At 40.0% G+C, this 27,399-nt stretch overlaps 1 protein-coding gene across 2 annotated transcripts in view; it reads right to left on the bottom strand.

The window, feature by feature from the left end:
- The window catches only part of Nkain3 (sodium/potassium transporting ATPase interacting 3), a 684,808-nt gene extending 658,545 nt beyond the window's left edge, over nt 1-26,263 (bottom strand). The window contains exon 1 of one of the 2 annotated variants that reach the window (XM_037202467.1): nt 25,642-26,263. In XM_037202467.1, coding sequence (XP_037058362.1) covers nt 25,642-25,695 — 54 coding nt within the window. In that variant the 5' untranslated portion in view covers nt 25,696-26,263. The remainder of the gene's footprint in view (nt 1-25,641) is intronic. The other variant, XM_037202466.1, reaches the window with a different exon arrangement.
- Between the last annotated feature and the right edge of the window lie 1,136 nt (nt 26,264-27,399).

Raw genomic sequence — 27,399 nt, forward strand, 5'->3', positions numbered from 1 at the left:
ATGAGTGACTGAACCAAGAACTTTCACTAACACAACCAACATATGTAAAGTAGCATGAGCCTGTGACATGTGATTCTGCAGTTCATCTACTTTCTCTACAGTTTAACCACCAGAGGCTCATCTCTTTTTGATCTTCCATGTAAGAAGTTCTTCCATCTCCCAAGCCTGCTCTAACCAATGTAGAATGGACCCTTGCTCTGGCTCTTTGGGCATTTTTTCAGTGTTAGTGGAGAACAACAAAGAGTATTCAAGTATTTCAAGATTCTAGGGAACCTTTCAAAGATCACTTGACCTAAAACTCATTCATATTCATTCATTCATTCATTCATTCATTCATCCATTTTTTCTCTCTCTCTCTCTGTCTCTCTCTCTGGAGGGTATGTGGGTGTGATTTATTTGTTTTTAAGACAGATTCTCACTCTACACCCCAGGCTGACCTGAAACTACCTAACTAACCCAGACTGGCTTTGAAATTATAACACACCTCCTTCCACAGCCTGCATAGTTTCTCTTCTCAGAATAAAATGCTTTCATTGGATGTTGTTTAAAATGTTATTTTAACAAATCTGAAAACAATAAAGTGATCCTGTCTTTTCTGGCTATCACACCAAATGAAACCCTTAGATCCAGAAAGAATTAGAAGAGCTAACCCTGGCATGACAACTCTCAGCACCATATATTACATGGAAAATACAGCATGAAGAAAGAGTGTATTGCTTGAATAAATTATAACTGACATGCTCAGTTTACACAAACTTGTAGACTTCCTAACACTGCCATTTCATAATACAGATTTACTGTAGCTCAGCTCTTTTTTTATTAAATTTATTCATTTTTTGTCCCCTTCAGTTTCCCCTCCCCTTCTCCTCCCATCCCCTCCTCCTTTACCTCCCTCTACTCCCCAGCCCCAATCCACTCCTCCTCTGTTTCTGTCCAGAAAGGGGTAGGCCTCCCCTGGGTATCAACAAAGCATGGCATATCAAGTTGAGGTAGGAATAAGCTCCTCCCCTTTTATTAAGGCGGGGCAGTATGAGGAATAGGTTCCCAAAAGCCAGCCAAATTGTTGGAGACAGCCCCCTGCTCCCGCTGCCAGAAGTTCCACAAGTAGAGCAAGCTACACAACTGTCATACATATATAGAGGGCCTAGGTCAGTCCCATGCAGGCTCCCTGGCTGTTGGTCCAGACTCTGTAAGTTCTTATGAGCCCAGTTTAGTTGTTTCTGTGGGTTCCCTTGTGATGTCCTTGATTTCCCTGGCTGATATAATCCTTCCTCCCTCTCTTCAGCAGGATTCCCTGGGCTAGGCCCAATGCTTTGTGGTGGGTCTCTTCACCTGTTTCCATCAGTTACAAGATGAAGGTTCTCTGGTGACAACTGGGGTAGTCACCAATCTATGAGTATGGCAGAATATCATTAGATATCATTGCATTGACTTTTTTCCCTCCAATTGTGATTGGCTCTATCTTAGATCTCTGGGCCATCTAGCCTCTGGGTCCTGGCACTCCAAGCAGTGTCAGGGGTGGGCTCACTCTTGTGGTATGAAACTGAGGCTGGGCCAGTCATTGTTTGGCCCCCGCCACAGTCTCCACACCACCTTTACTCACCCTCCTCCCTTCACACATCCCATAGGCAGGACAAACTGTAGGTCAGAGATTATGTGGCTAGCTTGGTGTCCCAATTCCTGCACTAGAAGTGACACCTGGTCACAGGAGATGGCCAGTTTAGGCTACACATCCACATTGCTAGGCGTCTTAGCTGGAGTAACTACTGCAGAGTCCTGTGAGTTTCCCTTGTACCAGGCTTCTACCTGACCTTAAAATGTCCCCCATTTCCAGTCATCTCTTTCAGGTCTCTCCCCCTCCACCCATCCCCCCAAGCTGATCCTTCTGTTCCCATCTCCAAGCAGCCCCAGTCCACCCATGAGATCTCTTCTATTTCCTCTTCCCTGAGAGATCCATGAACTCCCCACCTTGGGCCCTCCTTCTCACTTAGCTTCTCTGGGTCTGTGGACTGGAACATAGTTTTCCTTTACTTTACAGTTAATATCCACTTATAAGTGAGTACATACCATGTTTGTCCTTCTCACTCAGGATGATTTTTTCTAATTCTATCCATTTGTCCTCAAATTTCATGATGTCATAGTTTTTAACAGCTCTTCAGCACATATTGATACATTTTTCCAGGCCCCCCCACACACACACAGACACACACACACAAAAAAAAACCTACTCGCTCTCAATTCTATTCTTTTTTAAAATTTCTAATTTCTGGGGCCTGCCACAAATCTTGGTTCCAAAGCTAGCATTAAGAACAGAGTTCATAACTTGTACAGCCACTCTGGAAATCAGTATGGCAGTTTCTCAGAAAATTGGGAATAAGACTTCCCCAAGACCCAGTTATACCACTCTTGGGCATATACCCAAGGAATGTTCAATCTTACCAGAAGGACACATGCTCAACTATGTTCGTATCAGCATTATTCATAATAGCAAGAATGTGGAAACAGCCTAGATACCCCTCAACTGAAGAATGGATAAAGAAAATATGGCACATATACACAATGGAATACTACTCAGCAGCAAAAAGCAATGATATCATGAAATTTGCAGGCAAATGGATGGAACTAGAAAATATCATCCTGAGTGAGGTAACCCAGACTCTGAACAACAAACATAGTATGTACTCACTCATAAGTGGATACTAAATGTGAGGGAAGGGATGGCCAGACTGCAGCCCACAACTCCAGAGAGGCTAGCTAACAGGGAAAGACCCTAGGAGGGACACATGGATGACCCTGCGAAGGAGAAGTGGATGAGATCTACATGAGTGGACTGGGTGTAGGGGGTGGCAGAGGGCAAGGAGTGGGGGATGAGAACATAGGGAAATGGGAGGGTCAAGCTGGAACAGGGACAGAGTGGGAGGGCAAGGAGGAAGATACCATGATAGATGAGGACATCCTGGGAATAGGAAGAAGCAAGGTGCTGGGGAGACTCTCAGGAATCCACAAGGTTGACCCCACCTTGATCTGCTGGCAGTGGTCCAGAGGGTGCCTGGACGGGCCTACTCTGGTGACCAGCCTAGCAAATAAGCTAGCTGTCATCATAGAGCCTTTGTCCAGTGACTGATGGAGACAGATACAGACATCCACGGCCAGGCACCAGGCTGGAGAGATGACCGGCCATACTAGTGGAAGCCCATGAACTATGGACTGGTGGCCGTGGAGCCCCATGTGACTGGACTAGGCCCTCTGGATATGGAAGACCATTGTTCGGCTTGAACTGTTTGGTGGGCACCCAGGCAGGGGGATCGGGATCTGTCCCTGGTCTACGGGCAGGCTTCTGGAATCCGGTGCCTGTGGTGTGACACCTTGCACAGCCTTCGTGCAGTGGGAAGGGGCTTGGACCTACCTAGGCTCAGTGTTCTGGGCTCTGCTGACTCCCAATGGGAGACCTCGATTTGGGAGATGTGGGGATGCGGGGTGGCTTGGGAAAGAGGGTTTTGGGGTGGGAGGAGGGAGGGGGGATCAATGGATAGTATGTGGAATGAGTAGAAAATTTCTTAATAAAGAAAAATTTAAAAAAAGAACAGAGTTCATTGCATTAACCTCTTTTTCATGGTCCTATCTTATTTTATAAACTCTTGCTCAAAGATCTGTTTATAGTCAACCTTATGCATACTGTACTCCAGTCTTGGCCCAAACAGATGCACTTGATGGACAAATCCTGAATCATCCTAATGGAAACTGAAGGCTCTTGTGAGCACTTCAAAGACTACTCAGAGAGACAATTCTGTCTTTAGTGCTAATTAAATATGAGGAATGTATGTGTTAATGATATCTATAAAATATTACTTGTAATTTTTAAAAAGCAATATTTATTCTTCCAGAAATGGTCCAAAGAAGAGGAAAATATCTTACTTCTCAGACTCACCTAAACTTTACCATTACCATCCTTTTCAGACATTGCAAAGCTGACAAAGCAGTACGTTTTCAATGTAAAGCCTGTAAGCTTTGGGTGACAAGATAGTGGGAAGGCCTACATGGGAGAGAAGGGGAAATGGATACGTTTTATTGCTCATACTTGAACGTAAAGTATCAGTTTTCCTTTCCTGAAAATACATGGTAATTTTTACAAGACAAATTAAGTTATTTTATTCTAAGTTTTGTTTCATTTTTGTGATATCTCATGGAACTTTGAACCTGATGAGAATGTTTAATTATGCATGACCTACATGACAGGGCTTTTCATCCGGAGGCAATGTCACCAGCATTAACGAGCACTATCAAAGGTTGCCCAAGTCAGAGTTGCTGACCCAAGATAACATACAGTTGAATATCATTGATAACATGTGACTATGACAAGAATAACACACCTTGAGGCAGATCAAGGCTTGACAAGTGATAAAACTCTTTGAAATACAACATGAAATCTGCATATTCAGGCACCAAAAATGGATATTGTCAAAGTGATTTTTCACTACCCTGTCAATTCACAACACAGCATGCCTTAACTAGAACTGAACATCATCTGTAAATAATAAATAAATAAACACGGCTGACGATAATTAGGATCCTGTGCCTAGCACAGTAGGAAAATGAAAAAAAGCACTTGTCTGTAGATAGATCATCAACCCAATCACAAAGGCAATTTTCTAGAGAACTGAAGTACGAGAAACTAAGTGATAAAGAGAGAATTCAGCATAGGCTATGTTTACCAAAAACCTGTTATAAAGAAATATGTATCAGAAAGTTGGTGGCCTGGTACTCTTAATTTTAGTTAAAGACACAAAATCTAAAGTAAATCTCAGGGCTGCTGGTAGAGAGTGTTGTTGTGAAAGTTAGGGAAGTGACAAGGGATGCAAATCCACCATGCAGTGGAGTTTCATGGCACCATTCTTCTAGAGTCTAGCATTATAGAAAAGACATCAGTTTCACACTGCGTCCCACCCCATGACAAAGGGAGGCCCTTTGATTGCTGGGGAAACAATGGCAGACACTAGATAAGTGAACTGAATTTCACTTATCACAATTTAGTGAACTGAAAAGATCTATGAGCCTGAAATGCAGCATTTTTTATTTGAATGTTAAGATTCTTCTTATGTCCCTATGAATAAAATTTATCTTTCAAGCCAGTTTCCCTGGGACAGATGTTCTCAGGTTTCTGATACCATATGTTCAAGTATCACCCAATCAGACCATGTCAGCAGCCAACCTTTGTGACAAAGGAAAGAGAACATGAACCAGACATTCTTGGGGCAGATTTGAAATGCCAGCTCTGCTTACCTAGTAGTGTGCCTCGGGACAAGAGAAGGTACTAATCTTTTTCATGCCTCCCTTTACCTGACAGTAAAAGGGGAGGTAATACTGGAAATACTTAGTGAAGTGATAGGTAATACAAGTAAAAACATGAAATGCCTATTATGGATAGCTCTTGCTCAGTGTCTGTATTTGTGAAGTATTATGTGAACTTCAGACACAGCAGATCTTCAGAGAATAGCAGAACAGCCATCCTCCAGGAGATTTTGCTGACAGAACTCTGCAGTGACCATGCTCCAAGGACCTGGACATGACAGTGTGGCGGGGATCGGGCAGGGCAGAGCAAGGAAAACGGTCTCCATCAATCACACAGACACATGTGGAAAGTGTTATCTTTCCAGATGAAGAGAAAGAGACGGGAGAGGTGAGGCTCTTTTGTATCTGCTCATTTCTTTCTGAAGCTGAAAATTTCCATGTGAAAATGTGAGCTTGGAAGTACTGAAGACACACTAAAGTGAGACAGAAGAGCAAAGCAACACCAGAAAAGCCAATTAGACACTAATACTACTGAGCATCATTGAATCTCAAACCAGCAACTCATTTCTTATAGATTTCTTGTGATTTTATGAATGAACACCTATTTCTAAGCTCATGCTCCTTAAACAATCTGTATTGTAAAGGTACACGCCTTTAATCCTAGCACTCAGCAGGCAGAGGCAGACAGATCTCTGTAAACTCGAGGCCAGCCTGGTCTACAGACTAAGTTCCAGGACAGCCAGTGCTACACACACACACATACACACACACACACACACACACACACACACACACACACACACACACACACACACACACAAACCAAGTTGTTTGGTGGGTTTTTCTATTCCCCTAATTTTCTTTTTCAGCTGATTCAAAAACAAAAACAAAAAACAAACTCTTGTACAATGCAATTAAATAAAATTCCTAAGATAATGGCAAATCACTTGGATTTTTATATCAGTATAAATTCAGGCTGTTGGACGTGTTTCTAAAAGTACGTTTAGGTACTTAGTGCTTATAGGCCCAAAGCATGAAACAATACAAACAAAGACCCCAAATACTCCGTAAACTGACACAAGTATCTGGACCACACTTTCAGCAGCTTTCAAACAGAAACTTTGCAGTTTGGCTTCCGGCTATGAAAAGCATCTTGGTGACACAGCAAACAGAATTTGTCATTTAAGGAGAATTCATGAAATTTCTATTGAACAACTTAGGTGTGAATCAGGGTACTGGTGCCATGGAGAATATAAAAATCAAGTGAGGCAGATCCCTTCATATCTTAAAGACAAGGTAAAAAAAGTAATAAATAATAAAAGATAAACTAAGGGCTGGAGAGATGGCTCAGTGGTTAGGAGCACTTGTTGCTCTTGCTGAGGACCAGAATCAAGTTTCCCAAACCTCTGTCAGGTGCCTCATAACTCCCTGTAATTCTAGACCTAGGGACAATGAAAACCTCTCTGGCCTCTGAGGACACTTGCACACACATGAACAAACCCAAAAATAGACCCTACCATACACACACATACACACAGAGAGGGGTGGAGAAATAATTCTTCACAAAGAAATAAATGCTAAAAAATAAAAACAGTATTGCATAAACATTCATATCAATGCTGCATATAATTACCCAAAAGAGACAAAATGAGGAAAATCAACTGATGATATTTGATCAAAACCAATGAGATTTCAATAAAGTTCACTAATTTTTTAATAATTTGCTAAAAAGAGGGGGTAAGTAATTAACTTTTCTGTAAATGAAAAAATATTTTGCAGAAAAATTCAGTTAAGTGGCTTGTTCTGTCACACCAATTCTGAACTGTATCTACTGAGGATTTCACTGTGAAAGACAATGTCTATGTTCTATAACTCAGAAATGACTTATTATGTTTCTGAAAATAAAATAATGCACCACAACTGTGCTTGTTTGAAATATGTTTGTTTTAGGGCAATAAAGATCAGATCTTTCTTCCTTCAACTCTTTCTTGGGATTTAAACTGTAATTCTTAAGATTTTCCCATTACTTTTCTAAACCAGTGTAATCCCTAACTTCACTCTGAATGTGTGTTCTTATAAGTACAGATAAGTGAGGTCTTCATCCTTCATCAAGGAACCTTTTCCTTGTAATAGACAGACACTACTACAGAAAGCCACACTAGTGAAAATGTGGAGTTATGGAGCCCAGTCCCAGAAGATACATCTCCAATACAAACCCTTCACCTAACGCTCAGGGAAAATTTCGGAAGAGGCACAGAAAGATTCTAAGAGCTAGAGGATCTGGGAGTTTGCTAGATTGTGTCTCCTAGGAACATCAGAAGCTATACCTAACTGCCTAAATGTGAGTTGAACAAGGACAACCAGGAGGCATCAACCATCCACAAAGAAATGCAAACAACTTAGGAGTGCTGGGAGTGGGAAAAGTCTTCTCCAGGGAAAAGCATACAAATTCACTCATTGGTTATGCAATATGAAGTGGTCATCCTTAAGAACACATATATAGGTAATATTATAAAGACTGATCAGGTTGTACTTATGTATTTAGAAATATATATGTATGTAACAACAGTTAATGGGAAGAGAGGACATGAATTTGAAAGAGAGTAAGGAGGGTGTGGATGTTTGAATGGAATTGGCCCCAATAATCTCAGAGGAACTCGCACTATTAGGAAGTGTGGCTTTGTTGGAGTGGGTATGGCCTTGTTGGAGGGAGTGTGTCACTGTGGGAGTGGGTTTTAAGGCTTTCTATGCTCAGGATACTGCCTAGTGTTTCAGTCGACTTCCTGTTGCCTATAGGATGTAGGACTCTCAGCTGTTCCTCCAGCACTACATCAGCCTACATGCCACCATGCTCCCTGACATGGTGATAATGGGCTGAACCTCTGAAACTGTAAAAGAGCACCCTAAATTAAATCTTTTACTTTGTAAGAGGTGTGGCCAGCAATAAAAACCCTAACAAAAACAGAAGGGTACATGGGAGGGTTTGGAGTGAGGAAAGGGAAGGGAGAAATGATGTAATCATATTACAATTTCAAAAATAAAAGAATTAATTAAAAGTATGTATGTAAATAGAAGTGAGTACGATGTAAGTATGTGTTGTGTATTCACATGTATACATGCTTGTGCATAAACCTATGTGGGTACATGAATCTACACGTGCAGGCAAATCTTTCTGTGTGTAGAGATCAGAGTAGGGTGTCCAGTATCCTCTTATACCATTTTCCACTTATTCCTTTGAGGAAGAATCTCTCACTGAATCTAATACTAAGCTGTCAGCCAGCAAGCTCTGCCTCACTCAATGCTGGGGCTATAAGTACTCTCAAAACCTGTTATCTTATTACATGCCTGTTGGGTTCTTCACACTTGAATAGCAAACGTTTGTGTTACTTCAAAAACTATTTATTTATTTATTTATTTATTTATTTATTTATTTATTTATTTATTTATTTATTTTCTATTTATGTGTATGTATGTGAACCTGCATGAATTTATATCACATGTTTGCTGGTGTGCACAAAGTCCAGAAGAGGGCACCAGATCCCCTGGAACTAGAGTGATACCAGGTATGGGTTCTGAGAGCCCTTCCACAAAACCAGCAAGTACTCCCCAGTGCTGAACACCTCTCCAGCCTGAAAATACAGAATCCTAACTCACCTGTTTATGATGCATTGAGTCTCAGTTTTCTCTCTCTTTCTTTCTTTTTCTTTTTCTTCCTTTCTTCTTTCCTTCCTTCCTTCCTTCCTTCCTTCCTTCCTTCCTTCCTTCCTTTCTTTCTTTCTTTCTTTCTTTCTTTCTTTTTTCTAATGGAATTCTGGACCCCTGTCTCTGGATCTCCCTTTTTTCCCCCTCTAAGGATCTCAAAGGACACTTGATGGAACTCTAAGATTAAGTGAAATGAAAGTAGAGTAAACAGAGAAGGAATGAACCATGGACGAAGTGCCCTAGAGATCTGGCTCCCTCTGAAGAACAGCAGAGCTGAATTTTAATCAGCCTCTGGGCCATGGAATGTCCTGATAGCTACATCTTGGAGTTGGAGATGTCCTGCCTTCTAGATGAATTCACCTACATCCAACATCCAGATACACAAAATCTCTGTCCAAACTGGGAAAAAGCTGCACAGTGTTACAAGTTGAATTGTTTCACAGTTACATAGTTGTTCAATCTTAAGTCCATTGATGAGAATATCAGTACCCAATCTTCATCTTAAATGTGCACTGAACAACAGCAGCTCTATGAGTTCAGCATGCAGAGTTTCCCAGACACTCTAATCTTGAGCTAAAATAATGTGTGATAAAAAGTAACTGGATTAAATGCATAAATAAAGCATAAAACACATTTGATTTCACATTTGAATACAATTAATTATTCAAATTTAGGAATGTGTAAATATCAAATATTTGATTTACAAATAGGAGGGTCACTTCTGGGTCTATAAATGCTTATTTCATGCTGTCACCAAAAACAACTGTTTCTACTTTTTCAAGACAAGCAGATCCATTCTATTTTATTCTTTAGATAACCATAGAAATAATTTCCCAAATCTTCCACAAGCTACACAACACATCTTGTTCAGAAGGAAGTGTTTATAGAATTTGCTCATTCCTGCCATTTTGTAGACAAGGATAATTACAAGGCAGTCACCACAATAGATTTACAAGGAAAGAAAAATCAATGGAGTTATAGAATGGTGCATTTATCAACCCCTAAGCCCCAGGTAGCAATTTTATATAATTAGATGGGAGGTAGACAATTAATAGGTGATCACTTATACTCAGAATTAATGTCAGACTCTTTTTCTATAATGGCACCTTTTATGCTCCTGTGTCATCTATGACATGCACCACACGCTATGGGTTTCTGATGTCACTCTTCTCAAAATTGTCTCTACTAGAAATTTCTCAGCCGTATGGAGAGGAAAAGACAAATCATAAAGCACTGCTCCAGGTGGCCTCTGAGAGTCTCCATTAGAATGTCATGTCCGAAAAAATACATGTGATAAGAGAGATCTGTGGGGAGACACAGTCAGAATGCTGCCATGGGAGCCGTAGGAATCATGCCACGAATCTCAATGGACAAGTGGCCATGTCAAGTCACAGCTGGCAGCTGCTGGGCAAGAATGAGTGTGCCAAAGATGAGCACAGGCACCTGTGTGTCTTCATCTCTCTTAGAAGGAAAAAACTATTCAGAGAGCAGCAGGGCAGGCAGTGCAGCTAAACGCAGTGTCAATTTAGCTTCAGATGTGCCTTACTGCACATCTATCTGCACAGCCCTATAGCATGGAGAGGAATGCCTATTTACCAGCTGCCAAACCTTGGGAACAGCTAAGAAAACTTGGAAACTATGTTGGTAGAGTGAGTAGTGTCTTAGTAAGCCCTCTTCTCTTCTTATTCTTCATTCTTCCTGGTTCTAAGGAAAGGATTTAAGCATACTGTTTGTAGTCTCAATAGAAACTAGTTGAAGAACTAAAGACAACAGACATATGCTCTTGGCTCTGGAAAAACTGTCTTCGCAATTGGGTTGGGTCAGAACTCACAACACGGGATGGTGATTCCAGGCATGAAGGAAACAGAGATTGAAAGGAGTAGAGGGAGATGTTTTCTTGAGTATTCTGACACATTTGCTTGCAATTTTAATAATTCAGTATTAACCTATATGTCTGAATTGCTTCATTTTTCTTCTCAACTATTGAGGTTTCCAAACTACTTTTCTGACTAAGTTTCACTGAATATTTCATAATATTCCACTATAAGAAATAGAAAGTCACCACTCCTTTGTTGAGAACTCACTACTAATTGATGCATAGGATTCTGGTAAATTTGTGATCCAATATTTGTTGCTTAAAATACGATATTGCTGATTCATCTTTTGTCTGTGATTCGTTAGTGTTCAGATCGCCGCATCTAGGATGTTCTTGTAAAATACTACCACTACTCATACTGGAATTTATATATGAGTATGTAATGGAATACAGCCCCAAACATCATTTCCCAAATTATTTGAGAGACACAGAAACCGGAAAGTCTAAATATCAGGGACTTTTACAAATGTTAAATGGCTGTATTCCTTAGGGATGCAGATAAAGCATATTAAATTTGTCCTACTTTACTGTACTCTTTCCACTCATATTTAGTTCATCCAAACAACCTATTTCCAAAGTCAACCTATTTCTATTATCATATGCCTATTCAGGAACAGTGATATCATATTCAAATCTTTTCTACTTGCTAAACTTGCAGTCCAGTGCTATTTCTTGCTCACCCACCACAAAGGTGGCGTCTGTTGAGCAGGTTGAAGAGTTGGGCTCACATCAACTGATCATCCCTCCAGGTAATACGTAGGCCAATAGAAAAAAAAGTCTCATTGGTTTCCCTTTTATTCATGTCAGGAAAAGCATCTGGTCACTCCACATCTAAATTTCAGATCACCTCTTAATTGAAAATGATTCTGAAGACCAAAGAAGTGAAGTTTTATTTACAAAGCAGCCACTCCTCTAATGGATTTCAAACTTTTCATCAGCAAAATAGCAACCAATCTATATTTTGTAATCAAATTTCTATGTGACAATTAAAAATGCAAAGTTTATTATACATCTGAAATATATTTAAATGTAAGTATCTCTTTAGCCTTGACATGGCCTTCCACATATGAAAATGACCTAAATGTATTGTGACTAAATTATCTTGAAATAAAATTCATGCTGATTTTTTCAATGCCAAGATAATTTGTCTTCATTCTAAAAAGATATACTAAGAAAGTCAGTATTCTATACTTTTGCTAGTTCTAAAAGAAAAATAGAACTACTGAATCATGATACTTCTTATTTCTTATACTGAAGTCCCCAAAACTTCTGCCTTCTAACAAAATTACCATTAGTAGTGAAGGAGTTGAAAACAATGTATAAAGACACTCCTGGTCTAGCCAAACAAATACATGAATAATAGATGACCAGGGATCTTCCATATGATGTAGGGACTGTGAAATGTTATAAAACATTAAGTCTCCTACTTGTGAAATGATACAACAAGGCTCACATGTGAAGGATCCCTGAGGACAGCTCCATCTGCGTACTTCCAACCACAGCTCTCTGTGAGATGAAAAGGCTGTTAGGGGATCTTGGCAGGCTCTTAATGGTTCCAAGCCTTCGTCTAATGCTTCTTTCTAAGAGGCCCTGCATTTAAGCAATCCATTCAATGATGTGTTTACAACATTCAGATTTTTAGCATGTGAGTACTTCAAGGCCAAGGAAGAGTTTCTTGTCAGACAGCAAAAAGGGTTAGGAACTGCAACTCTTAAGGAGAGAAGACACTTGTGAGTACAGATCCCATTGGGATTAACAGGTTATATTGGGCAGCAAGAAAGCTTGCCAGAAGTAGTTCATCTGCTAGAGAAAATGGAGCGTGCAAAAAGCACAGACTCCATGATCCGCAGATAGCTTGTTTTTCAATCTTTTGTTTCAAATGCAACAGGGTACCTCCTGAGGGGCTCTAAAAATAGATGTCACTAATGAGAAAAGCTACTTTCTATTGAAATTGCAACCCAAACAAAAGCTGTTTCCAAGAGCTCAACATACCTAGGTGGGACTCAAGTCATCTGCATCACATTTTAAAAGTCACATTTCATGTCACAAAGTGGCTTGCTCAAATAATTACACTTTGTAACATCTTTAGCATATGCCCATTTATTTTAATGCAGTCATAACATTTCAGAGCTCTTTTTACCAAATTTCTACATGTTATGATACAACTGAAAGCATTATATGCCTTCATGCATTAGAAATGTACAAATAAGGAAAATGAATCACTTTCAATACACTCCTTAATTTTTTCACATTTCTGTTTTCTCATCTATAAATGACAATATAATAATAATACCTGCCTCATGAAGACATTTTAAAGAATGAAGCCAAAAAAAAAAAAAAAAAAAAAAAAAAAAGGATGTAAGTGGATTTGGGTCCATATTGTATCAATGACTTCTTTTAAAATTTCAGACAATGAATATTATACACTAAATACCTTTTAGTGTATGCTTACTAAATCATCTTCTTGCAATCTCCTTTAAGGTTTAATATTTACTATTTAATGTGGAGACAATGGAAAATAGTAGTTCTTTCCAGCCTGAAAAGCCAGATGTGGGTGTAAAAAGATATTTGAATATCTTTGATGTTGATTCTTTGACATCCTCATGGGAAGAACTAATTAGGACCAATAATGCAGGCAAGTCATTGGATATTGGGGTTAGTCCTTGCTCATGGGAGCCAGTCAATACAAAATAAGCAGAAATGAGTCTCTCATGGGGAAGGATTCTTGTTTTAGCCAGTTGCCTAGGAATGAGACCTATGAACTATTATCAGTTTCTGACTTCCTTACAGATCACTTAACTGCAAAATATATGAACACTTTAGAGAAACCTGAAAATGATTATGCAGGTGTCAATACCACAATTGTTTAAATATATGCAGGAGTCAATATTGCAATTTTTTAAAATAAAAGCTTGTCCATTATATCTCAATAATTTTATAGATGCACTCAAAGAAATAATGAAAATAACTAGATTTCACATTGTTTTCCTTACATGAATTAGAATGCATTAATTAGTTGTATGAAGAATTAATTAAAAGCTCTTTAATCAGTTACCACTCACAAACAGAAAACTGGCCTTCTGATGAAAGACTTCGTCTGGTGGTAAGTTAGTAAATATTTAATAATGGGTTCTAGAAGACAGCAGGGTAGCCTGATTTGTGACATTTGTATACTTGCATATGAAAATACTTCTCCCATAATAGAATTTTTGCTTACCAATATGATGGCACAAGATACAAAACTTGGATGAAATGTTCAGTAAGCTCTCATTTATATAAAAGTTCTACCCAACAGTACTGTAAATATAAAATAACACCCAGATGGTAAATATGTTGACTATTGAATATGCATTACTTTTGTTTTAAATAATTAAATTATAGCTTATATAGTTAATCTTTAATAAAACTGTGTTTAACAATTGGCTCATAAAATTTCTGAAAACCTTATAGTGAATTCTTCCCAGCTGGGACAAACTAGCTTTAGCACCCAATTGCCTTACCTCACTATTGGCCAGCTAGGAAAAAAAAAAAGCTAATGTGGAGCAGAAAGAGTAGAAACTGAGGCAAATTTTCCATTCTAAAGGATGTTTAGAACAGAGATTTCAATGCTGAAAGGGAATGTGCATTTCTATCTTGTAACTAAAGACAAATCAAAAATATGTTCTTTTCATAAACTGCACTAGCAGGTGGTTTGCTATGAGTTTGAGGCCAGCCTGGTCTACAGAGTGAGTTACAGGACAGCCAGGGCTACACAGTGAAACTCTGTCTCAGAAAACAAAACAAAAGAAAATGATCCTTGAGGGGAAATGATATTGTTGTGGATGCATGTGTTGCTAACAGTTTCATCTGAGATTGAAATATTTAATCTTGCAAGGAAAGCTCCTTAAGCAGGAAGGTAAACAACTCAAAACAGCTTCAGGAAGTACCTGAAACTGACCAGATCTCTAGGCCCCTCCCTCTCAGAGTAAACAATAAAAGCCGAAGGTCCTTCTCCAAGGAAGTGAAGCTGAGCTGCAAGGAAGACTCTCAGAGGAGCAGAGCTAACAAGGCAAAATGACTCACAGAGGAGAAAAGCTGCAACGATAACTTGAGGCCAGACCAACTGTCTGGAAGAGGTTCAGAGCAACTGAGGCACCACCTGGAAAGGACGCTCTTCAACATGTTGAGCTGCCTGCAGGCTGTGCTGTATGCTCCAAGCACGCAGCTTTGTGAACTGTCTCCCATGCTGGGGTGGGTTTTGGTGATTCAGCTGTCTTTGAGTCATTTCTGTGCCTGTAAGTAATTTCTCACTCATTTTCCTGTAAGTAACCCCAACAAATCTCACTGGTTCACCAAACAGAACTTTTTGACAGTATCCATACTTTGGTCTGTCCAGGGTGTCTTATCTGGGGTGAGTAGATATATGTGTTGAATCTCCCCAGGGAAAGAAATAAAGATTTGCAGGCATTAACATAAATTCATGTTAAGAGGATTAAAAGCATGAATCTTTGTTGCACCTAAAAATGTATTTTAATTTTTAAGCTTATCAAATATTCATCAAAGAGTATCCCTGAAACTGAAATTCAAAACATGAAGATTCACTAGCCCACTCGAAAATGTGGCTCTTGCAGACCTTGCCCTTCTCTCCCATTCCCTCTGCCTTGCTAAAAAACCATTAGATTACATTCCTAAAGCTAGCCACCAAGGTCTATTTCCATATTTGGCCACTTCCTCCTTCTGAGGTTACCAAGGTCCAGCTATTGAAGTATTACAATCCAGCAATCAGAAACCCCTTTGGTTCACCTAATTAACACACCCAATTAAAATTAAGCACCTTATCCTAACATGGGGTTTCCCCCTTTACCTGCCATTTGCCTATGTGCCAAGTCTGTCTCCTCTATATCCAGAGGCAGTCCTTTGTCCTTCTGGGACAAATACCCTTTTCTCCATTTCCCTTGTTTCCTTCCCCTTCTCCCTTGTCCCCTATCTCCTCTACCACTGCATCCTAGCCCATTTTAACAGAGACCTCCTCTTTTCTTCCTCTTAAAAATTACACCTGCAAGGTCATTTCCTTCTGTTTTTCTGTTTGAGTCAGAAAGCAGTCACTTTAACTTTTCTTCCCTGTTTAATAAAGGAATTCTCTGTGAAAACAGGTTTTTTGGTGTGGTGTGTGCCTAATACAGGTTCTGCAGGGGTCTTCTTCAATGCTTTCAATTATGTCTCATTTCTTTCCTTTGTTTCAAAACTGTATTAAGATTAGAGTATAGGATAGAAGTACTGTAAGAAAATCAAAATAAGCAATTCTCATTGTTGGCTAAATCTCAAACATTAGCTAGTTTGACTTTCCAAAATTATTAACATATTTATTCTCCCATTGTAGATCACCTTAACACTGACACTAGGTATCTAGCTTAAAATGTGTACTCTAATCTCAGGTCAGGGACTAACTAGTGGCAAGCAGGTGACTTAAGCCCAACAAAGGTGCCCTTGTGTGCAGGCTCTCACTGAAGGACCTGGGCTGAACACAGCTTACTTCTTGCTGGTCTTCTGTTTTCAACCTAATCTTTCTAGCACCATTACTGTCTCTTACAGATACTGGAACACTGGGACTAATGGAAGGCACATGTGTCTACTAAGTCTCATCCTGTTCCAATGCCTTCAGATGTTCTGTTTACATTTTGGTTTTGTCTGTTTTAATTACTATATAGTGGGTGTTTTTTTTTAATTTTTTGGTCTTTTTTTGGCTTTGTTTTGCTTTATTATCATCATTATTTTCATTGCTTGATCATGATAATGATGGTGATGATATTTTGCTTCAGATAAGGGCTCATTCTGAAACTCTCACTGGTCTAGAATTTACTACTTAACCCAACTTCTCAAACTCACTCTGTTCCTCTTTCCTCAAATCACCTAGTGTTAGGAGTACAAGCATGAGCCAATATGTCTAGCTTTAATATTTAGCTTGTTGCTGTCATGAAGCATGTGTTATCTTGCTTCTTTCAGTAAAATATACTTCATTTGTGTAAAATAACTGCTGAAGAATCAAACCTATGCAGACTTTTCCCTGATCATCCAAAATTTGGTAGATACCACACAAAACTTATGTCAATGTGATTTTTTTCTAACAGTGCCAAAATATCTAGTATTATTGACTCTGTTATCTCAGGATTAAGTTACTTAAAGTTCTTCTTTTTGTATAATCAAGTCATTTCTGGAGGACTGATAGACACATTGATATATCATAGGTAAAATATGTGTGGGAAAGGTAAATGGCAGACAAAGAAGTCTGTGTTTTAGTAGCAAATATTATTGAAGTCCTGAGGATACAAATTCTATTTCCCAAATTTATAATAAAGATTCACTTTTTAGGAAAAACAAAAATCTGCATGAAAGAGACCACTATAAAAATCAGCTGATTAAAGTTGAGGACATTATTTTCAAAAGTAAGTAGCACTGTATGAAGAATGAAATGACATGAGAATATATAAATAATTCCATTTCAGTGAATGTTGTTCATTTCTATTTTCTCAGCCTTACAATCCTGAAATTCCAGGGAAATGACAGGAGTAAGAACACAGGTGGTTTATAGACTGCTTGGATTTGTCCCTACAAAATGGGGGATGTAGATTTATATGAGTGAAAAAATAATTCTATATCACTGGGATAACTAAGGCAACTGGTAGCTTAATAACAGAAATTTTATGATCTTTTAAAGGAGTTATATTACAAAGATATAATTTTAGGATTATTAAGTAAACAAGCACATCAAAGATAAATGCATCCATTGGCAAGACAGAGAAGCTATGGGAAGGACTGGGGAAGAGCATAATCACAAAATAAGTTTGAACCAAAAGAATATGCAGTATCAGTCAATGAAATGAAACCTTTAATAAGTAGGTAGAGCTCAAGAGAGAGAAGATCTGACAATATAAGACTGTTTGTCAGGAGGTTTACACCATGAGATGTTCAGAACTTTCTGATAAGTGCCTATCAGGAAAATATATCTGTATCCATCCCAACCAGGCTCTTAATCCTGCAGCCCTTAGTTTGAGATCTATAGACCACATAGTAACTATAGTTAATGATAAGTACTAAGTGTTTAAAACATGCTGAGAATCTAATTTCAAATGTGTGGACTTCCAAAACAAATAAGTGAGGTGATTGTTCTAATTAAGTTATTTGAAATCCTCCCAGTCATATAGCTACATCAAAATATCACATTGTTCACATAAATTTGTATAACATATTATTTGACAATTAAAACTGATAATAAAATAAGGACTTCAGTTTGCAAAGCAAAAATAATAATATTCCTTGATTTTACACACATGGTCCAAACCATCCTAGTGTACACTGGAGAAAAATCTTGAGAGCCTTAACATCAAGTAAACATTTAAACCATGTATTATGAGATTTGAAGATTGTTATTAAAAGAGAGAGACAGAGACACACAAAAGGAGACCCCAAACCTATAACAACAGCAATCCTACCATGGTAACAAATCATCCCTGGCCTAGCTTCTACAATGGCTCCTTCCTAATGGAATGAACCTCATTCAGACTACACTGAGAAAGAGCACAAAATTTGACTCACATAACCTGGATGTCATGTGTTTCACTAACAACAGGAGGTGCTGGGATTGAAGGCCTGTACCACCACACACTGTTTTCAGCTTTCCTTTCATTCCTTTTCACAAAATGGAAATTTAGCTGGGTTCAGTCTTGCCCTGAATTCACCACTCTTTTAATTCCATTTCCCAATTTGTTTATCTCCTTGAATACAGGGCTTAGCTCTATTCCTTTTCCTGGTGCTCCTTTTCCCCTCAAATTGTACATTTTGTGTTTTACCTTTATCAGCTTGCTCATTTTCATTATAGATCTTCATTAGAGTTAACACTAATAACCACATAACAGAGTCTATACTAAGCTGTTTTGAGATTTCCTCTGCAAACAGAATGAATAATCCAATTAAGAGTCTGCCTCAGACTCTTTGGAGAAGGGTAAAAAGCAGCTACATTCTTCACCAAAATATCACAACAATCTCTAGACAACATAATAAAATTCTCCTCTGAAACCTCTTAAGCCAGGGCCCACAGCTCAGGTCAGCCTCAGCACTACTTCTTCCATGTTTCCACTCGTATGGCCAATTAAACAGTGCTTAAAGCATTCCACTGCTTTCATAATCCAAAGTACCAAATGCCAAATTACTCCAAATAAAAGCATCGTCAGGTTTATCCCATCAACACCCCAGTCCCTGGTCTCAACTTCTGTCATAGTTAGGGTTTCTATTGCTGTGAAAAGACACCATGACTATATCAACTCTTATAAAGCAAAAGCATTTAATTGGGGTGGCTTATATTTTCAGAGGTTTAGCTCTTTATCATCATGGTATGACATGGTGGTCTGCAGGCAGACATGGTGCTGGAGAAGTTACAGAGTCCTATATTTTGACTCTGTTCCTCGAGAGAACCCTGATCAATACAGGTCTCATTGTTACATTTTCATACATGGAATGCATTTTGATCATATTCAGCCCCCTTTTATCCTCTATTGACCCTCCTCACTTCTGTTGCTCTTTTCTCTTATTTTGAAATATTTTTTGTTTATATTTGTGTTTGTTTGGTGATCAAAGAATTCAATTAGTGATGCTTATATGCACATGGATGAGGGCTTAGTTATAGGATCATGGGCACCATTGAAGAAAAATGACCCCTATTCCCCAGCAACCATTAACTGCCAATAGCTCCTCATCAGGAAGCAGAGATCTTTGATTCCCTCTCTGCTAGCAACAGTGAACTGATTATAACCCCCCCCCCAGGTAGTGTTTAAATGTTTTAAAATAAATGTTAATAAAATGGCAATCTTGCACTTCACCTAATCAAAAATAAATAAATAACCAAAAGACACAATTGTAACATCTCTGCAATTATCTTTACTGTTACTGGTGACCACAACTCCTATAGATTTCATTGTTCTTGTTTTTTATATGTGTGATGCTTATGTTTGTATGGGTGTAGATAAATATGTATTTGCATGTACAAGTGTGTGACTTTGCATGTGCAAGATAGAGTTGGAGATGGGGAGTCTTCCTCTACCACTCCCTGCTTTATATGCTGAGGCAGAGTCCCTCACTTAACCACTAGCTGTCTTTCCCCAGGGATCCCCTCTCTTCACCACTCATGTGCTGAAATCACTGGCGCACCCTCAGCTCATTTGGTATCTCTGTGGGTGCTGGGGATCCAACCTCCAGTCTTGACCCAAGTACTGCAAGTAGGTTACTGGTTTTTGCTTTTGTAATTTTCTTTTATCTTGAAATATCTGGTCTATTTTTTTTTTGAGACAAAGTTTTAGTGGTGTCTATGGTATTGATTTTGTTTTTTTTGTCTGGTTTTTCTATCAAGCTGTTTGTTCTCTCTCTTTGGTTAGCTTCTTGTTCTCTGATCACCCTGCATGGAGTCCTGTTTAATAACTACTCTCATTTTTCCTTTACCCTCAATCCCAAGGTAATGTAGTCTGGAGTTTCAAATATGAATATTTCCCATAATTCTTAATTCTGAAGACTTAGTCCAATCTATTGTCAGAGTTTAACAGTCATAAACCTGGTAATCAGAATCTTGGAATTTCTAAACACAACCTTTTGTATCACCAAACACTTCTGTTTGCCCTGCACATGTGCATACACATGTCCTTCATCCCACCTCTCATCCTATGGCCCCTTATTTTGTAACAGCACAGCTCATTCTTCTGTATTTGATGTGTAGGTCAGCCCTCAGCCTTGGCTAATGCAAGGTGATTTCCAGACCAGACACAAAGTCTCATTATCAGCCATAAATTAATTTTCCTAACCTTTTTAAAGTTTCATAGGATGAACCAGAATATTGAAATAAAGACAACAAAAATTAAGCATTACATTGCAGGACTAGAGAGATGGCTCAGCAGTTAAGAGCACTAATTATTCTTCCAGAGGATAAGGGTTCAATTCCCAACACCCTCGTGGCAGCTCAAAACCTCCTGTAACTTCAGTTTTGGGAAACTGGATGCCCTCTTCTGACCCCAGCAGGCATTGTATGTTTGAGGTGCACAGATATACATGCAGAACACCAACACACCTAAAATGAAATAATCCTTAAAAAGGAATTATACTGTACAGAATAAAGAGAGGTATTTAAATTAAACCATATAAAACAAAATTATCATTTTATCTACATTATAAATTAAATGTGTTTCCATACTGACTGTCCAGTATTTCTGGGAGATAAGCACGATATTTCACAGGACTTAATTCAAAACTCACCACAGATATGTCAGCACCGTTCATGTACCAACGGCACATTTCAAAAATTCAAATGCATTATTTGAGCATTGAATATCACAGGTGCTCTGCTTCCAATGGTTGGAAGGTGGAATAGAAAGTCTTGAATCTTTGCTTTCACTGTGAGCAAATAAATGCTAATTTTCTTTAACTGGGGAGATTGCTCTCTAAAACAAAACATATGACCCATCTATATGTTAATAGCTGCTTGTTTAGGCAAATCTCTTAGGGTTTCTGTGACTATAAACATGTCATCTTACTTTTGACTTTTAATGGGCTGATTACCAGCTCTGACAATAAATATAGCTTTCACTGTAAAAGAATACAAAACATAATAAGCTCTCCAAGTAATGACATGCCAAGTTTTATGAACATGCCTTAGAGTCTGATGTCTGTGATGCTGAAAGATGACTAATACTTTGTGGTAGCCATGCCTGCCTGCTGTAGTGTTGTGTGTTCAACACTTTTCTAAAGCAGCTCAGAGAATGTGTTTCTGCAATGCCATGTGGAGGTCATGGCAGAATTTAAAACACACAATTAAGGTTCACTTAAATACAGTGACTAAAGCTGATTTAGCATACTATGATTGGTGTTCTTTTTAGCTGTAGACCCTACACACCCAGTAGTAGAATATGCTGTGGATATTGCTCTATATAAATAAAACACTGATGGCCAGTGACCAGGCAGGAAGTAGGTTGCCAGGCAGGAAGTAGGTGGGACAAGGAGAGGGGAGAATTCTGGAAAGCGGAAGGCGGAGGAGGGAGACACTGCAGCCACTGCCAGGACAAGCAGCATGTAAAGACTCTGGTAAGCCACCAGCCACGTGGCAAGGTATAGATTTATAAAAATGGGTTAATTTAAGATAAAAGAACAGTTAGCAAGAAGCCTGCCATGGCCATACAGTTTATAAGTGCTATAAGCGTCTGAGTGATTATTTTATAAGTGGATTGTGGGACTGCGGGGCTTGGGGAACCTGGAGAGAAGCCCTCCAGCAACAAGAATACTTGCTATTATACAAACACACCGCACCGCACCATGAGTATCCTTATGTAAGATGTACTTAAAAGTTCTTTGGTGACTTGAGAGATGAATGGAATGGTAACAAAACGCCTTTCCTAAGAAGAATAACTTTACAAAGTTTCCTGTGCTCTGTTTTTTATTCTTTACATCTTCTGTTTAATCTTGTCTGGTAATGTCAGAGCATAATTGTGAATTTCCGGGCAAGCACATAAGTTTGCATGGAAAAAAGGCAATAATGGAAACTAGCCAAAAGGGCAGAGAGAGCAAGGTAGAAGACAGATTTCACAAATCCAAGTTCATTAACATTAGTCACCTAAATACGGCAAGTTCTCTCCAGTTAGATTTCCCATTCTGATTCTTTTTCACTCAAGAGGGAATGAAGTTCATATGAAATGGAATTAGATTACTCAAAATTTTCCATTTTTTTTTGTTTGTTTTTAGGAGGAGGTCTTGGGCTATTTATGTGGTGGTTTGCAGCTGATTCATTGTTACTAGATGAATTCCCTGCATCAAGTCTGAACATCAAATGGCATCCCCTCTTTATATCAGAACTTGTTAAGGTTTCATAATCCCCATCTTCCAAGCGTTGGTTGGAGTAGAGTAAAACACGAAAGGGAGAATGGAGAGCTGTTTTCAGTGGGAAATGCACCAGGCCTAGGAAGCTGGTGTCCTTTCACTGGTCTCACATGGCATGCTGGAGTAGGCTAACATGAGCTCAGAGAGTTTATTTCTTAAGTTCTCAAGATTTCTGTGAGTCAGCTGTCAAACATAACCATTATTGTATATTGAATTATACAAATTTAAATAAACCATAATCAAAACACAAGTACTAAAATATCTAAAGCTCATTCCTTTATAATTATTCTTGCCATATTCTTCTTTATCTATGCTTTTGAAGTTGTTTATGCCTCTTATTCAATCTGGATAGTAGAAATGCTATATAAAAGTTTACTTGTAACTGGCTGAACTGGGAGTACTTATAGCAAATACATTGGAAAATGTTACAAATTGGGATATGACTTATTGTACACTGAGCAATCATTTAATAAATTTGTGAGTAAACATATTTCAATAATGCATACTAAAATTACAAGTATGTCATGTCTGTAACCACATTATCAAATGAAATTCATAAATAATCTTTCAATGTCTGAAAATTATTACACAGTTCAGAAAAGAATCTGGTCATGGCATTGATGAGATTCTAATATTGTTTCAGTGTCTTCTTTCTCCCTAAAGCAAATATAAATATTATTCAGTATTCATATCAAAACTATGAAGTCAAGAGTTTGTCAAACTCAATAAAAAAAATCTGCCAGATGTAATTTCAACTATAAACCCTTTATATAAACAATGCTATCATGTGTGGTACAATAACATAATAAAAAAGTGTTATTTTTTATTTATTTTTATTTTTTTGTCAATTTGACACACACTGGAGTCATTTGGGATGCGAAAACCTCAGATGAAAAAAGAACTCCACCAGACTGATGATTGATGTGGGAGAGTCCAGCTCACTGTGGGTGGTAACACCTCTGGGCTGGTGGTTCTGGGTGTGTATAAGAAAGCAGCCTAAGAAAACCTTCGAGAGAAACCCAAGAAGCTTCATTCCTAATGGCCCTTGTGTCAGTTTCTGCTCTCAGGTTCCTGCCTGGAGTTCCCACCCTGAAGCTGGTAATGGATTATGATATGGATTGTACATTTTTGGTCATAGTGTCTTATAGCAATAGAAACTCTTGCTGAGACAATAGGTAAGCTTTCTTTCGTGTGGGATCTAGTTCTTACATGCTTATCGTCATCCCTCTGCCTCTACCATAGTACAACTTACTTAGGGGGAGTTTAATTTTATGAGTTCCTCATAGACAAATTAGTGAAATGAGTATCTCCCAGAGAATAACTTCAGGAGTCAAAAGAAATATTTGCATAAAAATGCTATATAGACTGAGAATGTAGGCAATGCCATAAATTCAGCAACAATGTTTCTGCTCCTAAGTGCTAAATACTTGTAGTGTTTACAAAAAATAACTTTGATCCTAACTTCATATTGCTTAGAATGATTAGACAATCACGAGATGTTTATGTAAATAGATAAGAATCGAGGGTTAAATTTATTCGGTTTTCTAAAAAGCCAAGTTCATTTCTAAAAATCACTGTATAAGTCGCCCATTGACTTTTTTTTCCCTAAGAAGGTGAAGAAAACTCACATGAAGTTTTATGTATTTCAAGAAAACACAATAAACACGTTTGGTGTGTGTTTCTCATGGCGCAGAATGGGTTGTCCCACAGGCTTACAAATGTGTCTGCTTTGCGTGGATTAGAGGACAATGAACACATAGAAAATGAATCTTTGGGGGAAACTGGCAAAATTGGAAAAGTGGAAACGTTTAAAAATCTCGAGGGAACAAGGACTAACTCATTATTACATCTCCTGGTTAACGGGTTAATGAGCCCTGCAAGAGCTACAGTAGGTAGGTAAAGTTCGCAGAAAGCTTCTCCCTGACTTGACTAAATACCCTAGTTACACCTTTGAGGTTTGTGACAAAACAAATTCAATGCTTAGCAGAAGGTCAGTGTGGTGGGGCACCTACTGGGTTGGTCCCTGCCCTGGGGGAGGGGGGATGTCTATTAATCTCTCTCACAAAAGTCTGGCACAGTAGGTTGCAGCCTTGACTTCTGGTGACCACAAAACAGACCACAGTGTCAGCCCTGATAACAAAAGGGTCGCGAGTATTTGCCTAAAACCAGAAAGGTCTTTTTCTTTCCACCCTGGTTTCCAACTTCCGATTCCACTCACTCCCTGGGCAAAGCGCCAAGCCAAAGAGAAGCCCTGTCCACTCCCCAAGACAGCTGTCAGCTGGTCGCAGCCTGAACATAGCAACATTTCAAGACAATCAAAAGCAGAGATGAAATGGCAGAGCCTTGAACTTGTGGTTACCAAGCACAGCCGCACCTTCCTGGAGTCCTGGACTCCTTAACCATCATCAACTTCCAGGGGCTGAAATTAAAAACCTCCCAAAAGCTGAGGTTGCTGCTGTCTCAGAAACTGACTGTCCCCAAGCACTTTCTAACTAAACAACATTCTGTCTCTTGCAAACCGTCCGGATAAGAGCGAGCCCTGAGCCCCAGCATAACTTCAGCAGGATTTCGGAGGGTGCACAGGCCAGGTGTCCGACAGAGGGGCGGGGAACTCACTCTCCCGGAATGCCACCCCAGCTGCCCACGGACCTCGTGGCGGCGACGCAGCGCACGGGACCAGAAGTAAGACCGCGCCCTCCTGCGGGCAAGAGCTACTGAGCTGGAGACACAGACATCCTAGATGGGACAGCGGAGGTTGGGGATCCCTCCAGTACATCCTGCGCGCTCACAGGTCCTTAGCCCTGAGCTGCAGATCCAAGGAGGGACCTCCACAAGCCGGTCCGGGAGGACGGACTGATCCCAGAACCCGGACTCAACCAGGCACTTACCAGCTGCAGCGCGCAGAGACAGATGAGCGAGCAGCGCCCGGTGCAGCAGCCCATGGTGTGGCCGGCGTCCCAGCAGCGCGGCTCCAGAGAGGTCTGCGAGCTCAGTCAGCGTTGTCTGTGACTCCAGAGCAGCCCGCGTAGCGCTTCCTGACTGCGCGCTGGCTCTGGGCCCCGCGGCTAGCTTTAGGCTTGCAGCAGTCGGGCTGGGGCTCGCCGCCGCCTTTGTTAATCTGCACTCAGGGCAGGCGGAGGTCAGTGCGGCGCTCCGAGCTGCTCGACTGCCGGGGGTTCCTGCCTCCTAGCGTGCAGGTCTGCTTCTTGGGGAGGGGGAGCCAGGGGGGGAGGGCGGGGGACCAAAGAGGCTACAGCTGGTGAGTGGGTGAATGCCTTTTAGGGGAGGGGAGTGTGCTGGGGATGGGCGTCTGGAAAGTGCGGTGGGCTGTCTGAGTAGGCGTGTGAGCTTGTGAGCTTGCGAGTCTCTCTCTCTCTCTCTCTCTCTCTCTCTCTCTCTCTCTCTCTCTCTCTCTCTCTCTCTCTCTCTCTGTAAGAGAACGCCACTGGGGAGGATCGCCTTGGCTTGTTAGGAGTCTGGGGAGAGAGAAAGAGACTGTGAGAGAATGAGAATGAATATGAATGAGTAAGAACCTGGGAAGCCCCCAGGGATTTGTGTCCCTGGTGCCCAGCAATTGAGGGAATCGCAGGCCGTGCGTTTTCCCTCTGGATGTGAAGAGTGGGGTGGAGGCGTCTGCAAAACTGGGAGCTAGGTTTAGCCAAACGACTTCCAGGAGGTACTGGTTCAGTTTGGTGTATGAAGAAGAAGTGTCCAGAGACTTGAAGCTCAGAGTGAAAGCGGCAAGGGCAAGGTCGGGCAGTGGATGCAGATGCGGAAGGCAGGCAGGAGCGCTGATCATGATGCTAAGAGGCAGCTCAATAAGGGTCCTAGCATGCAGCTCAGGGTTCTGGTAGTGGTCACTCCCCCACCACACCCCCACGCAGGGCGCCCCTGCTGGAATCTTATAGGAAAAGTTGGCTAGAGTCTCAGCAGAGAATAATGTTCCCCCAGGAGCTCAGAGACCAGAGACACTGTGAAAATTGGCTTAAGGCTCTGATTCAAAGTGCCCTGGGAATCTTCACTGAGACATTCATTGACAAGGGGAAGGGAGGACAATGTCTGGCCTTTAAATAACAATGAGACATTTTTAGAATAAACGCAAATATGATGTTGTACAGAGAAAAATAAATTGAGAGGAGTCTGAGAGTAAAGCCTAATCCTAGTTATAAACTCTATGAATTCTCAAGAAACTGTCTCCCCTGCCCAACAGAATAGAGCCTGGGAGTTCTGCAGAGACTTAAATTTCCACAGGGTTCAGCACAAGTAGCTAAAATCACTCCACAAGAACCAGGAATAAAACCCTGACCAATTGCCTCCAAAGAGGCAGACTTCAGAACAAGGCTCGAAACACTATTTTTACCCCACTGCTGCCCTCCTGGTTTGTAGATTAAGAAAAGGAGAAGGCTAGGTGGTATCTCATGCCTTCTGTCTCAGCACTCTGGAGGCATAAGTCAGCTGGTATCTTTGAGTTGAAAGCCAGCCAGGTGGGGAAGGAGAGGAAAGGTGAGAGGTCTTTGTGGTACCTTCGCTCTATCCTTGGAGATTGTTCAACCCATTCAGGCATTAAAGATATTTGGTTTTGTTTATCTTGTAGTTGATGGTCCTGTTCTTTAAATTTTTTTTCTACAACATGTATTTTCTTCTAA

Source organism: Peromyscus leucopus, chromosome 2 (assembly GCF_004664715.2).
Source record: "Peromyscus leucopus breed LL Stock chromosome 2, UCI_PerLeu_2.1, whole genome shotgun sequence".
Classification (NCBI taxonomy): domain Eukaryota; kingdom Metazoa; phylum Chordata; class Mammalia; order Rodentia; family Cricetidae; genus Peromyscus; species Peromyscus leucopus.